The following is a 12,366-nucleotide window of genomic DNA, read 5'->3' as shown; positions in this document are numbered from 1 at the left end:
CGAACAGAGCTGCAGTGCCTGGGAGCTGGGGAGAAGAGAACCTGGAAGAACGAGGGGGTGAGGGAAGTTTGAGGGGAGATTTAAGGGGAGAAGGGCCTGGGACAGGCCAGTGTTCAACCTTTCTCCTGCCCCTCCTCTCTCGAGCTACCCCAGGCTGGCTTTCTCTCCAGCCACCTCTGCCCACCTCAGGTCCTGGGCGGGCCTTTCGACCACCCCACTGAACCCAGGTTATCGCGTATGAAACGTTAGAAGGATGGAGGCTTTGAAATCGTTTCCAAAGGTGCTGGGCAAGACAGCATCATTTATTTTTCGCCATTCTGACTTGTCCCAGACCTAGCTTGGCCACAGCAGGTGGTGGCCGTCCATACGGCGGCCCCGGGCATCAGCGAGGATGGTGTGACTGCTTAGACAACACAAGGCTGGTCGCTCTGTTTCTCTGTCCCAGGGAAGCTCTCTGTGGGGGGCTCAGAGCTCTGGCCGCCCTACCCAGTGGCTGGCGAAGATTTTGATGGGGTGGGGGGGGGGGGCCTCCAGGGCAGCGGGGCTCCTTCTAGTCTTGTCGGGTTCCTGCAAGTCCTGTTTCCTGCAAGCCTCCATCACTGCTGGCTTTTTTGCGTTCTGGATCCAGATGCGTGCTCTCATACAGAACCTTGTTTTTCATGCCTTTTAGAGCAATTCTTTCCTGGATTTTCAGTTTGGCATAATTGTACCTACAGTGGAACCTTGAAAGACAGGAAAAAAAAAAAAAAACCCAGATTCACTACAGTTGTAAGTGTTCGATCCCTACTGAAAATGAATATTCCTGACTCTGGTGATTAGCCCTTTTTTATGGGATTTGTTAAGCGTTCACTAGGTGCCAGGCAGTGGGTTGGGCACAGTCCATGTCCCACATGATGCTCAGTCTTAATCTCCATTTTACAGATGAGGTAAAGGAAGCACCGAAGTGAAGTGGCTTGCCCAAGGCCACACAGCAGACAAGTGGCAGAACCGGGATTAGAAACCAGCTCCTTTTGACTCCCAGGCACGTGTTCTATCCACTAGGCCACACTGCTGCGTTATTTCTCTACCAATCTGTAAAACGGTTGTGTTTGTAGAGTTGAAAGCAGGTGACCCTCCCCACCTCTGCCTGGGTGATTCTCCACTCCTTAGACAGACCATCAGTACTCCTTGGGAGGGTGAGCTGATGCAAACCACCCACTCCTGTTCTCCTGCTCCAGAGGAGCTGCAAGGGTTCACCTGACACCAGATGGGTTGTGGGAGTCAAAAGGAAAACCCGTCCGTCCATCCATCCGCCTCCTGTCTGGACTCTCCTCCTCAGGAGAGCCCCAGGGCTGGCCGCAGTATCAATGCCACCCCCCACCCCAGTGGGCTACACATCACCCTGGGGCCACAGGTTTCACGGACCTGGCAGGAACCAAAGAATCTCTCCAACTAGACAACTGGCAAACTGAGGGAGCAAGTATTGAAATATTTAAGCCTAGCTTGGCTAACCTAGGACAGGCATGCAAAACTCGGGCCAAACCCACCACGAGGGGTGGGCAGCGGCTTCTAGAAACTTCAGTGGCGCTAGGGGCCCCGGCGGCAGGCCCCCTGTGAGCACCACGGCAGTTTACGTACCAACACCCCAACGTCACCACAATAAACCCTCCAAAGCCGACGTCACAAGATCTTCGAATTCGACCTGTCAAAGAATCCCAAAGCTGAGTATTAATTTTCTCCCTCTAACCACTGCGCTAAAATTTAGGGTCCTCGTCTCCTCTCCCCGGCCCTGACCACCCTTCTCCCACAACCCCTACCTCCTTCCCCAACCTCCCGCCAGCTATGAATAGCCCCTAAACCCACTCATACTCACTGGTAAACAAGAAGTGCCCCATGCTAGCCACCACGGCCCCCAGCGCTCCATAGAGAATGGATTCCCGGGCACAAGGGGTGTTCTGGACGTCAAGGATCCCAAGCAGCTTAAAGGACTAGGGCAAGACAGTTAAGAGAATTCCCATTTAGAGCATGAAGATGAATCAGAGTTTTATATTTAAATAATACATGGAGCACAGCATCAGTCGGTAGATGCTTCAACTGAACTCCCCTGCCAAAACAATTTATTTGTGGCGGGGTCGGCTTTGAAAAACCAAACACAAAAGTTGCATTATCTCCAGTTTCCCCCCAGCCTTTGTGTGGCCAGACAAGGTCTGGGCATCCAGGGAATGTGCGGGTGGACACAGAGCCGACTGACCGTGAAACCAATCGTGGAGACGGGGCATGCAGACTGAGCTGTAAGTCCCCCCCGCCGTGGGATAGGGACTGTGTCTAACCCGATTTGCTTGTATCCACCCCTGCTCTTAGTACAGTGTCTGGCACATAGTAAGCCCTTAAATACCACTATTATTATTACAGCGTTTTGGGAGGTCGTGGCAGCTAGTATTGTAATATGTCTTGTACATATACCAATGTCCTGCTCGGCTAATGCGTACTCTACAGGGCCAGGGCGAACAGTGCAGGTTTTCTTTTGCACAGTAGTAGTAGCAGCAGTTATCATTTTGGCTTTGAACACTCACAATGCCCAGGGTGTGAAGACAGACATAAGGTGACTACCTTAGGTTAACAAGCGCAGTCTCCCCTCAGTTCGCCCATACTGTGGGGGCTTATTTCTCGCCGGAAACTGCAAGGAAAACTAACACTGCGGTTTTCATCCTGGGCCTACCAACTCGTACCTGGCTTTCACCCGCACCGCAAAACCTGCTTTGTTGGAAGGACGATCCTTTATTCTGCTGTAGGTCCTAGTCAAAACGGGTAGCAAAGCATGTGTTCTGGCGGAACTGACTGAGGGAGGGGTGGCAGCCAGACCTAAGTTGTAATAGGCAACGGTGAAGGCATGGCTGGAATTCAGAAAAACAAGAGAATACATACGCCGGGGCCCACAAACGGAAACATACTCGGGGATTTCGGTGCCTCTTATGAGCTCGAACTTTTGCTTGCCACCACGTTCACGTCAAAAGGTGAGCATCCTCCTTAAACCAAGAACGTGTCTAAATAAGGATCTTGAACGCGGAAATGAGGCTGATGCTCGAGAAAGTTGGCCATGGTAGAGGTTAAAAACGTGATTCATCAATCAATCAATCAATGGTACTTACTGGGCATTTAGTTACTGAGCAAAATCACTCTGTCAGGGTGAACACAATGGGACAAGCCCAGCAACTGGGTGGTGGCTGGCTGTGGGAAACAAAGGGAGCAGACACAAACATTTTGGAGCCCCCTGACCCAAATGACAGGATTCAGAGATAATCCCATGAAGGTGGACTGTTCCCAAGGGTAGCCCAGGGAAAGAGATCCAGAAAAGGTGGGGAGGGAGAGCTGAGAAGGAAGGGGCGCTCAATAAACATTTCCCTTCCTACCCTAAAGAGACTTCTGAGCTAGGAGAGACAGTAGAACAGACTAATGTTGCAAAAGTGCAAAGACGAAATAAGCTTTTCCAGGGGTGTCTGAGATGGGGTGTGAGCTAGGGGACAGTTTGCTGGCAGAGGGATTTGGGAAGCCCACCTCCTTGTTAGGACCCTTCTTTCCCTATCACCTACTCTTCAGCCCCCGCCCCCTACAACCAGGCCCAGGCTACTATAACAAGTTCCTTAAAATTGACTGCAGGCTTCCAATCCGGCCTGACGTGAAAAGGAAGTTTTGGATTTTGTTAGTCGTTGTTTCTTTAAAAACAAGTCGTGCTTAAAATAAGGACTTATAAATTCACATCTTACAAGCTTCCAATTAGAAATCTATATCATGCTAATAAAGCCAATCCCTGCAACTTGTGAATCCTGTCTGGCTCTTGAGATGGCTTCCTCACATGCACAAATGACTTACCCTAGAGTGACTCATTTTTAGAATGCGTCATCCAGGTAACCCAGAGGCACATGAAACAGTCCCCTCTCCTAAGAAAAGATGGAAATACGCTTTGGGAGGAGACTAAAGATATTTGCCATTTCCTAATTTTGCAGGAGACCCCCCCCCCCCCCTTTTTGGGGGGTATTAAGTGCTTACCCTATTCCAGGCACTGTACTAAGCTCTGGGGTAGACACAGGCTAATCAGGTTGCACAGTCACTGGCCCACACAGGGCTCACAGCCTTAATCTGCATTTGACATATGAGGAAACTGAGGCACAGAGCAGTAAAGTGACTTGTCCAAGGTCACACGGCAAAGTGGCAGAGTCAGAATTAGAACCCAGGTCCCTCTTAACTCCCAGACCCATGCTCTGCATGTCTGCACCTGTTAGCTTCCTCACCTCTCAGAACCTTGGTTCTCCTCGAAAAAAATGTAAATTAACCTTTCCGGGCTTCAGAGAAAGTGTTATTTGGGTTTCCTCACCGCCCTCTCAAGTAACGATAATAGTAATTAAGGTATTTGTTAAGTGCTACGTGCGGGCACTGTACCAAGCACTGGGTGGATTCAAGCAAATCTGTGAAATCTAACCCCCACCCCCCGAATTATATTTTCTGAAGCCCCATTTTCCAGATGAGGTAACTGAGGCCCAGGGAAGCAAAGTGACTTGCCCGAAGTCACAAAGCGGACAAATGGCAGAGCCAGGATGAGAACTCAGGTCCTTCCGACTCCTCGGCCCGGCCAGGTTCGCACGGGCTTTGGAGTCCGAGGTCATGGGTTCGAATCCCGGCTCCACCACAAGTCTGCTGTGTGACCTTGGGCAAGTCACTTAACTTCTCTGAGCCTCAGTTACCTCATCTGTAAAAATGGGGATTAAGACTGTGAGCCCCACGTGGGACAACTTGATCACATTGTATCCCCCAGTGCTTAGAACAGTGCTTTGCACATGGTAAGCGCTTAACAAATGCCATCATCATCATCATCACTAGGCCTTGGCCGCTTCCAGGCAGTAATGGTGGCCTCGGAGATTTGATCCTGGCCTCTCCTCCTAGAGCTGGCAAGGGACAGCAGAACGGCTATAGGCTGAGCTCCTGCAGGTGGGCCCCCCATGCCCCCCCAAAGGCCTCGGGTCCCCCACGGGAACCAGACCAACCTGAAATATAGCCCGCAAACTGGGCGGGCAAAAGGACGGAGGGGCCGAAGCGGGCAGTCTCAGGGCAGCTGCCGGCCACGGAGCCTCACAACCATCCCATCCCGGGGTAGGGGCTGCTTGTAGCTAGATGTCCGCTTGGCCCCGTGCACCGTCAGGAGCAAGAAGGAGTTTTCCATTGGAAAATTCCTTCTCCAAAACACTCCCGGCCCTTGCGCTCATGACACTGGAGCGGCCGCTGCCGTTTATTCCGGTCTGACAAGGCTCCTGAAAACCAATCAATCAATCAACTGTATTTATTGAGCGCTTACTATGTGCAGAGCACTGTACTAAGCGCTTGGGAAGTACAAATTGGCAACATATAGAGACAGTCCCTACCCAACATTGGGCTCACAGTCTAAACCAGTACTGTAGGCTCTGATTCCTCTGGCCTGATTTTCTAAAGGGGCTAAAATTCCATAATGCTTTTGTCCTGCTGACATTCAGCGATTATAAAAAACAAAACAAGAAGACCCTCACTGCCCCTTGCAAGGGCAGCCGAACTACCTGAATTTTGCAGACTATCACTCCTCCTATGTAGACTGTGAGCTCCCAGTTGTGGGCAGGGAATATATCTGTTACCTTGTTCTACTGTACTCTACCAAGCGCTTACTACAGTGCTCTGCACACAGTAAGTGCTCAATAAACACGATGGATTGGGAAACTCTTTGTGGGCAGGGATAATGTCAACCAATTATTGTACTGTTCTTTCCTAAGCACTTAGTGCAGTGCTCTGCATGTAATAAGCACCCAACAAATACCCCTGATTGATTAGCAAGACCACGAGGAAGCTGGGATCTAATCATTTACCTTTTTTTTAAAAAAAAGCTATTAAGCATTTACTGTGTGTCAAGCACCATCTTAAGCACTGGTGTGGATACAAGCTAACTTCTCTGGGCCTTAGTTTCCTCATCTGTAAAGTGGGGATCAAAACCAAGTACCATTAAAAAAAAATCTATGTTTAGTGCACGACTTGGCACAGTAAGATCTAAAATACCACAATTACTATTGTAGTAGAGATCCTTGTAACCAGGGCTCTAAATCCCTAAGAAATCCCCTGTTTAGTAAATACAGCTAAACAAATACGTTCCTGCAATTTAATTTATTCACTCAGGTTCTAAAGGCTACAAGGAAAAGGAGGATTTCTCTGGATTCACCTGCACTTGTGAAGATTCCATTTAACCAGGGAAGCAGATGGAGGGAACCTCATTTTCCAGGTGGGATACTCCAACACATGGCCATGTGCAAGTTAACCTGGAGGCCGATTAGTCAATCAACGGTATTTACTGAGCGCTGTAATAAGCGCTTGGGAGAGCACAATACACCAGACTTGGTAGCCATATTCCCTGCCCACAAAGAGCTTACATAAGAAGTTCAGTACACCTATTTTGGAAAATGTATATTCCAAACATATTATACCTGTCAGTATTTGAGTGCTTACTCTGTTCAGAGCATTGTACTGAGCCCTTTGGAAGAGTACAATATAACGGTCACATTCCCTGCCCACAATTCAGCACTTAGTACTGTGCCTGGGCAAATAGTAAGTGCTGAATAAATACCATTATTAATGAGCCTGTGTGCTTACTGGAAAAACCACAGGCTTGGGAGTCAGAGGTCGTGGGTTCTAATCTAATCCCAGGATTCTCTGGGCCTCAGTTACCTCACCTGGAAAATGGGGATTAAGACTGTGAGCCCCCCATGGGACAACCTGATCACCCTGTAACCTTCCCAGCACTTAGAACAGTGCTTTGCACATAGTAAGTGCTTAATAAATGCCATTATTATTATTATTCTTATCCCAACTCTGCCACTTATCAGCTGTGTGACTTTGGGCAAGTCACTTAACTCCTCTGTACCTCGGTTAACTCATCTGTAAAATGGGGATCAAAACTGTGAGTCCCACAAGGGACAACCTGATTACCTTGTATCTACTCCAGTGCTTAGAACAGTGCTTGGCACATAGTAAGCACTTAACAAATACCATCATTATTATTATTACTACCTAGCAAAGGCCTTTCTTGAGTTACCCCACCATATTCTCTTCTCCAAGTCAAACACAGGCGAAGAATCGGCCCTCCTGTTGTTGGTGAGATTCAAGGCGACGGATACCTCAGTGTAAGGATAGTGTGCTGAAATACAGCACCGGTATATCTGGCACACACGTGGTAAATTAGAAAGCGCACTGAGGTGAAAGAGCATTAACAAAAATAGAAAGTAAGAGGGGCCCCAAGAATAGGCCCCTTTAAGCTACTCCTATGACTCAGGCAACACTTTTGGGTATGATTGCCTAAGTAACCTGCAATCTTAGGAAGTGAACATGATTCTATCTTTGAAAAAGTCTACCAAAGGGCTTTGGGATCACGAGTTTCAGGCTCAGCAGGACAGGGACTACCTTAATAATGCAGAAATCCTAATTCCTCCCTGTTGTTGGCCTAAATAGGATTCTCAAGTCCCCCTCTGGAGGAAGAGGTGTTCATTTTGACAAGATCTAGAGGAGAGAGTAATGGATTTAAAATCTCAAAATATTTGTTTTACCTGGAATGACGCTGGCAGGAGGTCTACATCAATAAGCTTGGCATATAGTACTCCCTTTAGCTTACAAATATTTTAAAGTCACTCTCAACTAATGTACCCAATTACTCCCGAGAAGCTGGCTAGTATTAAGTATCCCCTCTACAGATGAGGAAACCAGAGACTAAGCAGCCTTGCTCAAGGTTATAAAATGTCTTCTACTAATCTGGTTCCGGAACTCTCCCTCCAAACTACTGCTTTCTCCACTGGACCTTCTATACAGAGCACAACTTCCAACAAGTCATATTTTCCTTCCCTAAATAACTGATGCTATTTCACCCCCCGGGAATGTACCGGTAGGTCTGCACATCCTGTGTGAAGTTAAGGATCAAGTAACTTTCAGGTTGATTTACTAGGTTGATTTACTCCATCCATGTAGATAGCCCGACCAAACCTTTTGGAGCCCACAGTGGATTTTTTTTTGGCCTGAGTCAACCAGTTGGGACTGCCAACAAGGCAGATCTTTCCATTATTTCACTTGTGTATTTTTGAGCACTAGAGTTTACTAACAGAATGGGTATCAATATCAGATGAGCGGGCACCAATACGATGAGATTTAAACCTGAAAATACACACTAAACTCATTTCTTTATCCCTAATGCTTGGGGAGGGGAGGGTGCTAATTGGACAAATTCATTTAATCATATTTATTAAGTGCTTACTGTGTGCAGAGCACTGTACTAAGCACTTGGGAAGTACAAACTGGCAACATGTCAGATAATGTTGGTCCTTTTTAGATGACAGTATCTCAACATAATCAAAATCTGAAGTCCTCTAGACTGTAAGCTGTTGTGGGCAGGGAATGTGTCTGTTTATTGTCATACTCTACTCGCCCAAGTGCTTATTACAGTGCTCTGCACACACTAAGTGCTCAATAAATATGACTGACTCTGGTTACAAATAATAATCATTGTATTTATTAAGCATTTACTATGTGCCAAGTACTGATTTACCACAAGAATCCAATCAAATGCCATTTCCCAGTCTCAGGACTATATCATTTAACAATATCCTCTAGACTGTGAGCTCCTTGTGAGCAGGGAACTTATCCACTAACTGAATGTACTCTCCAGAGTGCTTAGTTAAGTGCCCTGTGTACAGTAAAAGCTCAATAAATACCACTGATTAATGGCTACTCACTGTTCCCCTCCAATTTGGAAAAAAAAAAAAAAAAAAAAAAGAATAGCCAAAACATTAACCCTGGACCTCAGCTCATAACTGGGGCAGAATTTTCCAATTCGGGAATACAGCCCTGCAACCCGTGATCCCAGTTCCCTCATCTGTAAAATGGGGATTAACACTTTGAGCCCCATGTGACAGATGGACTGTCTTCAATCTGATTAGCTTGTATTTACCTCAGCACTTAGTGCAGTGCCTGGCACATAGCAAGTACATAACAAACATCATTGGAAAAAAAAAAATTCCAGTCAATTTTGGCGAAAACGATCAAGCTCACAGGAAAAACACGACTCCTGAGTCTGTTTCGGTTATTCCTACAATTCTCCCGGCCCTTCTGGGGATTGTGAGCGGCTGGATCTGCGCTGAACGAACTGATCACCACATTTAGATCTTCCCTCACCCAAATTTTTACGGTGAGAGCAGTATTGCCAAGTGAAGGTCTTGTGGAAATACCTAGAACAACTCGGCCCCCATTTAATGTGCTTTTTATAAAAATAAATTGTGAGCATTTCAGCAGATCACCCTTGGTTACATCGCCAATCATGGTGGTTCTGAGGGCATCCCCCACACCCCCAAGCGCCTAGAACAGGGGAGCCTCCCCCTTCCCCCATGGTTTTTCACAGCATTTGTTAAGCGCTTACTATGTACCAGGCACTGTACTAAGCGCTGGGGTAGATACAAGCTAATCAAGTTGGGCACAGTCCACGTCCCACGTGGGCCGCAGTTTTAATCCCCATATAATAATAATAATAGCATTTGTTAAAAGATTACTATGTGCCAAGCACTGTTCAAAGCGCTGGGTTAGATACAAGGTGATCAGGTTGTCCCACGTGGGACTCGGAGCCTTCTTCCCCTTTTTAAAGATGAGGTAACTGAGGCACAGAGAAGTTAAGTGGCCTGCCCAAGGTCACACAGTAGACAACACGGACTACAACTGAGGCCCAGAGATGTAAAGTGCCTTGTCCAAAGTCACAAGCAGACAATAATAATAATAATAGTATTTTATTAAGCGCCACGTGCAAAGCACTGTTCTAAGCGCTGGGGAGGTTACAAGTTGATCAGGTTGTCCCACGGGGGGCTCACAGTCTTAATCCCCATTTGACAGATGAGGTAACTGAGGCCCAGAGAAGTGAAGTGACTCGCCCAAAGTCACACTGCTGACAATTGCGTGGCTCGGTGGGAAAAGAGCCCGGGCTTTGGAGTCAGAGGTCATGGGTTCAAATCCCGACTCCGCCAGTTAGCTGTGTGACTTTGGGCGAGTCACTTAACTTCTCTGGGCCTCAGTTACCTCGTCTGGAAAATGGGGGTGAAGACTGTGAGCCCCACCCCGTGGGACAACCTGATCACCTCTCCAGCGCTTAGGACAGTGCTTTGCACATAGTAAGCGCTTAATAAATACTAATAATGATAATAATGGCATTTATTAAGCGCTTACTCTGTGCAAAGCACTGTTCTAAGCGCCGGGGAGGTTACAAGGTGATCAGGTTGGCTCACAGTCTTCATCCCCATTTTACAGTTGAGGGAACAGGCCCAGAGAAGTGAAGTGACTTGCCCCAGGTCACACAGCTGACAATTGGAGGAGGCGGGATTTGAACCCACGACCTCTGACTCCAAAGCCCGGGCTCTTTCCACAGAGCCACGCTGCATATTTTGTTAAGCGCTTACTACGTGCCAGGCACTGCGCTAAGCGCTGGGGTGGAGGATCCAAGCAAATCGAGTCGGACTCAATCCCGGCCCCGCTGAGGGGCTCCCGGCCTTCACCCCCATTTTACGGGTGAGGTAACTGACGGCCTTCACCCCCCCCCCATTTGATAAATGAGGCGACGGCCCGGGGAAGGGGAGTGACTTGTCCAAGGTCACACGGCAGCCACGTGGCGGAGGCGGGGTAAGAAGCCGGGGCTGTCGGAGGGGGATTGGGGATGGAAATGGTGGCCGGGGGGGAGAGGGGGCTGTGAGGCGGGACGACGACGACGACGACCCGTCCCCTCAGGCCGCCCCGCGCGCGCGCGCGCGCGCCCGCCCGCGCGCCCCCGCGCACGCGCACCCCGCCCCTCGTTACCTTCCCCTTGCCGGGCTCCCCCGGCTCCGTCTCGGTTGCCATGCTCACGAGGCGGGCTCCGCGCGCGCGCGCGCCCCTCACCCGCAAACCATCGAGATGAGCTCCTAGAGCGGACGCTCCCGCCGCGCGCGCGCGTGTCCCCTCTATCCACCCCCTCCCTCCCACGCGGGGTGTGGCCGCGTCCGCCATTTTAGGAGATCTACTCCATTGCAGCACCTGCCCCAATTGCTGCGACTGGCGGCTCCTTTGTCTAGCGAAATGGGTCTCTCTCACACACACACACACACACGCTCTTCCCAGCACCCCCCCCCACACACACACGCCGGAAAGGAAGGTCATCATCATCAATCGTATTTATTGAGCGCTTACTGTGTGCAGAGCACTGTACTACATCATCATCATCATCAATCGTATTTCTTGAGCGCTTACTATGTGCAGGGCACTGGACTAAGCACTTGGGAAGTACAAGTTGGCAACATCTAGAGACAGTCCCTGCCCAACAGTGGGCTCACAGTCTAAAAGGGGGAGACAGAGAACAAAACCAACCATACTAACAAAATAAAATAAATAGAATAGATATGTACAAGTAAAATAGAGTAATAAATATGTACAAACATATATATACAGGTGCTGTGGGGAAGGGAAGGAGGTAAGATGGGGGGATGGAGGGGGGACGAGGGGGAGAGGAAGGAAGGGGCCCAGTCTGGGAAGGCCTCCTGGAGGAGGTCGTGCAGCAGGTCGTGCAGCAGCCCGGCCAGACTTCTAGACTGTGAGCCCACTGTTGGGTAGGGACCGTCTCTAGATGTTGCCAACTTGTACTTCCCAAGCGCTTAGTACGGCGCTGTGCACACAGTAAGCGCTCAATAAATACGATTGAATGAGACAATCCCTTCAAGGCCCTGCTGAGAGCTCACCTCCTCCAGGAGGCCTTCCCAGACTGAGCCCCTTCCTTCCTCTCCCCCTCGTCCCCCTCTCCATCCCCCCCATCTTACCTCCTTCCCTTCCCCACAGCACCTGTATATATGTATATATGTTTGTACATATTTATTACTCTATTTTACTTGTACATATCTATTCTATTTATTTTATTTTGTTAGTACGTTTGGTTTTGTTCTCTGGTCTCCCTCTTTTAGACTGTGAGCCCACTGTTGGGTAGGGGCTGTCTCTGTATGTTGCCAACTTGGACTTCCCAAGCGCTTAGTCCAGTGCTCTGCACAGTAAACCCTCAATAAATACGATTGATGATGATTACTCTATTTTACTTGTACATATCTATTCTATTTATTTTATTTTGTTAGTACGTTTGGTTTTGTTCTCTGTCTCCCCGTTTTAGACTGTGAGCCCACTGTTGGGTAGCGCCTGTCTCTGTTGCCAACTTGGACTTCCCAAGCGCTTAGTCCAGTGCTCTGCACACAGTAAGCCCTCAATAAATACGATTGATGATGATGATGATGATGATATGTATATATGTTTGTACATATTTATTACTCTATTTCTTTATTT

At 48.5% G+C, this 12,366-nt stretch overlaps 1 protein-coding gene across 2 annotated transcripts; it reads right to left on the bottom strand.

The window, feature by feature from the left end:
• Positions 1–268: 268 nt before the first annotated feature.
• On the bottom strand, positions 269–10,955 carry LOC119940714 (cytochrome c oxidase assembly protein COX20, mitochondrial). 2 transcript variants are annotated; one of them, XM_038760981.1, is made up of 4 exons: positions 10,864–10,955; positions 1,853–1,967; positions 1,618–1,681; positions 269–722 (listed from the first exon to the last, which is right to left on the bottom strand). In XM_038760981.1, exons 1-4 carry the CDS (start codon positions 10,903–10,905, stop codon positions 551–553), a joined length of 393 nt encoding a protein of 130 aa, XP_038616909.1. In that variant the 5' UTR covers positions 10,906–10,955; the 3' UTR covers positions 269–550. The 2 variants fall into 2 exon arrangements, with proteins under 2 accessions (XP_038616909.1, XP_038616910.1); XM_038760982.1 differs by lacking the exon at positions 10,864–10,955 and adding an exon at positions 6,212–6,296.
• Positions 10,956–12,366: the final 1,411 nt, after the last annotated feature.

This window comes from Tachyglossus aculeatus, chromosome 19 (assembly GCF_015852505.1).
Source record: "Tachyglossus aculeatus isolate mTacAcu1 chromosome 19, mTacAcu1.pri, whole genome shotgun sequence".
NCBI lineage: Eukaryota > Metazoa > Chordata > Mammalia > Monotremata > Tachyglossidae > Tachyglossus > Tachyglossus aculeatus.
The sequence above is the reverse complement of the archived record's forward strand: the minus strand, read 5'-3'. Positions and strand labels throughout refer to the sequence as shown.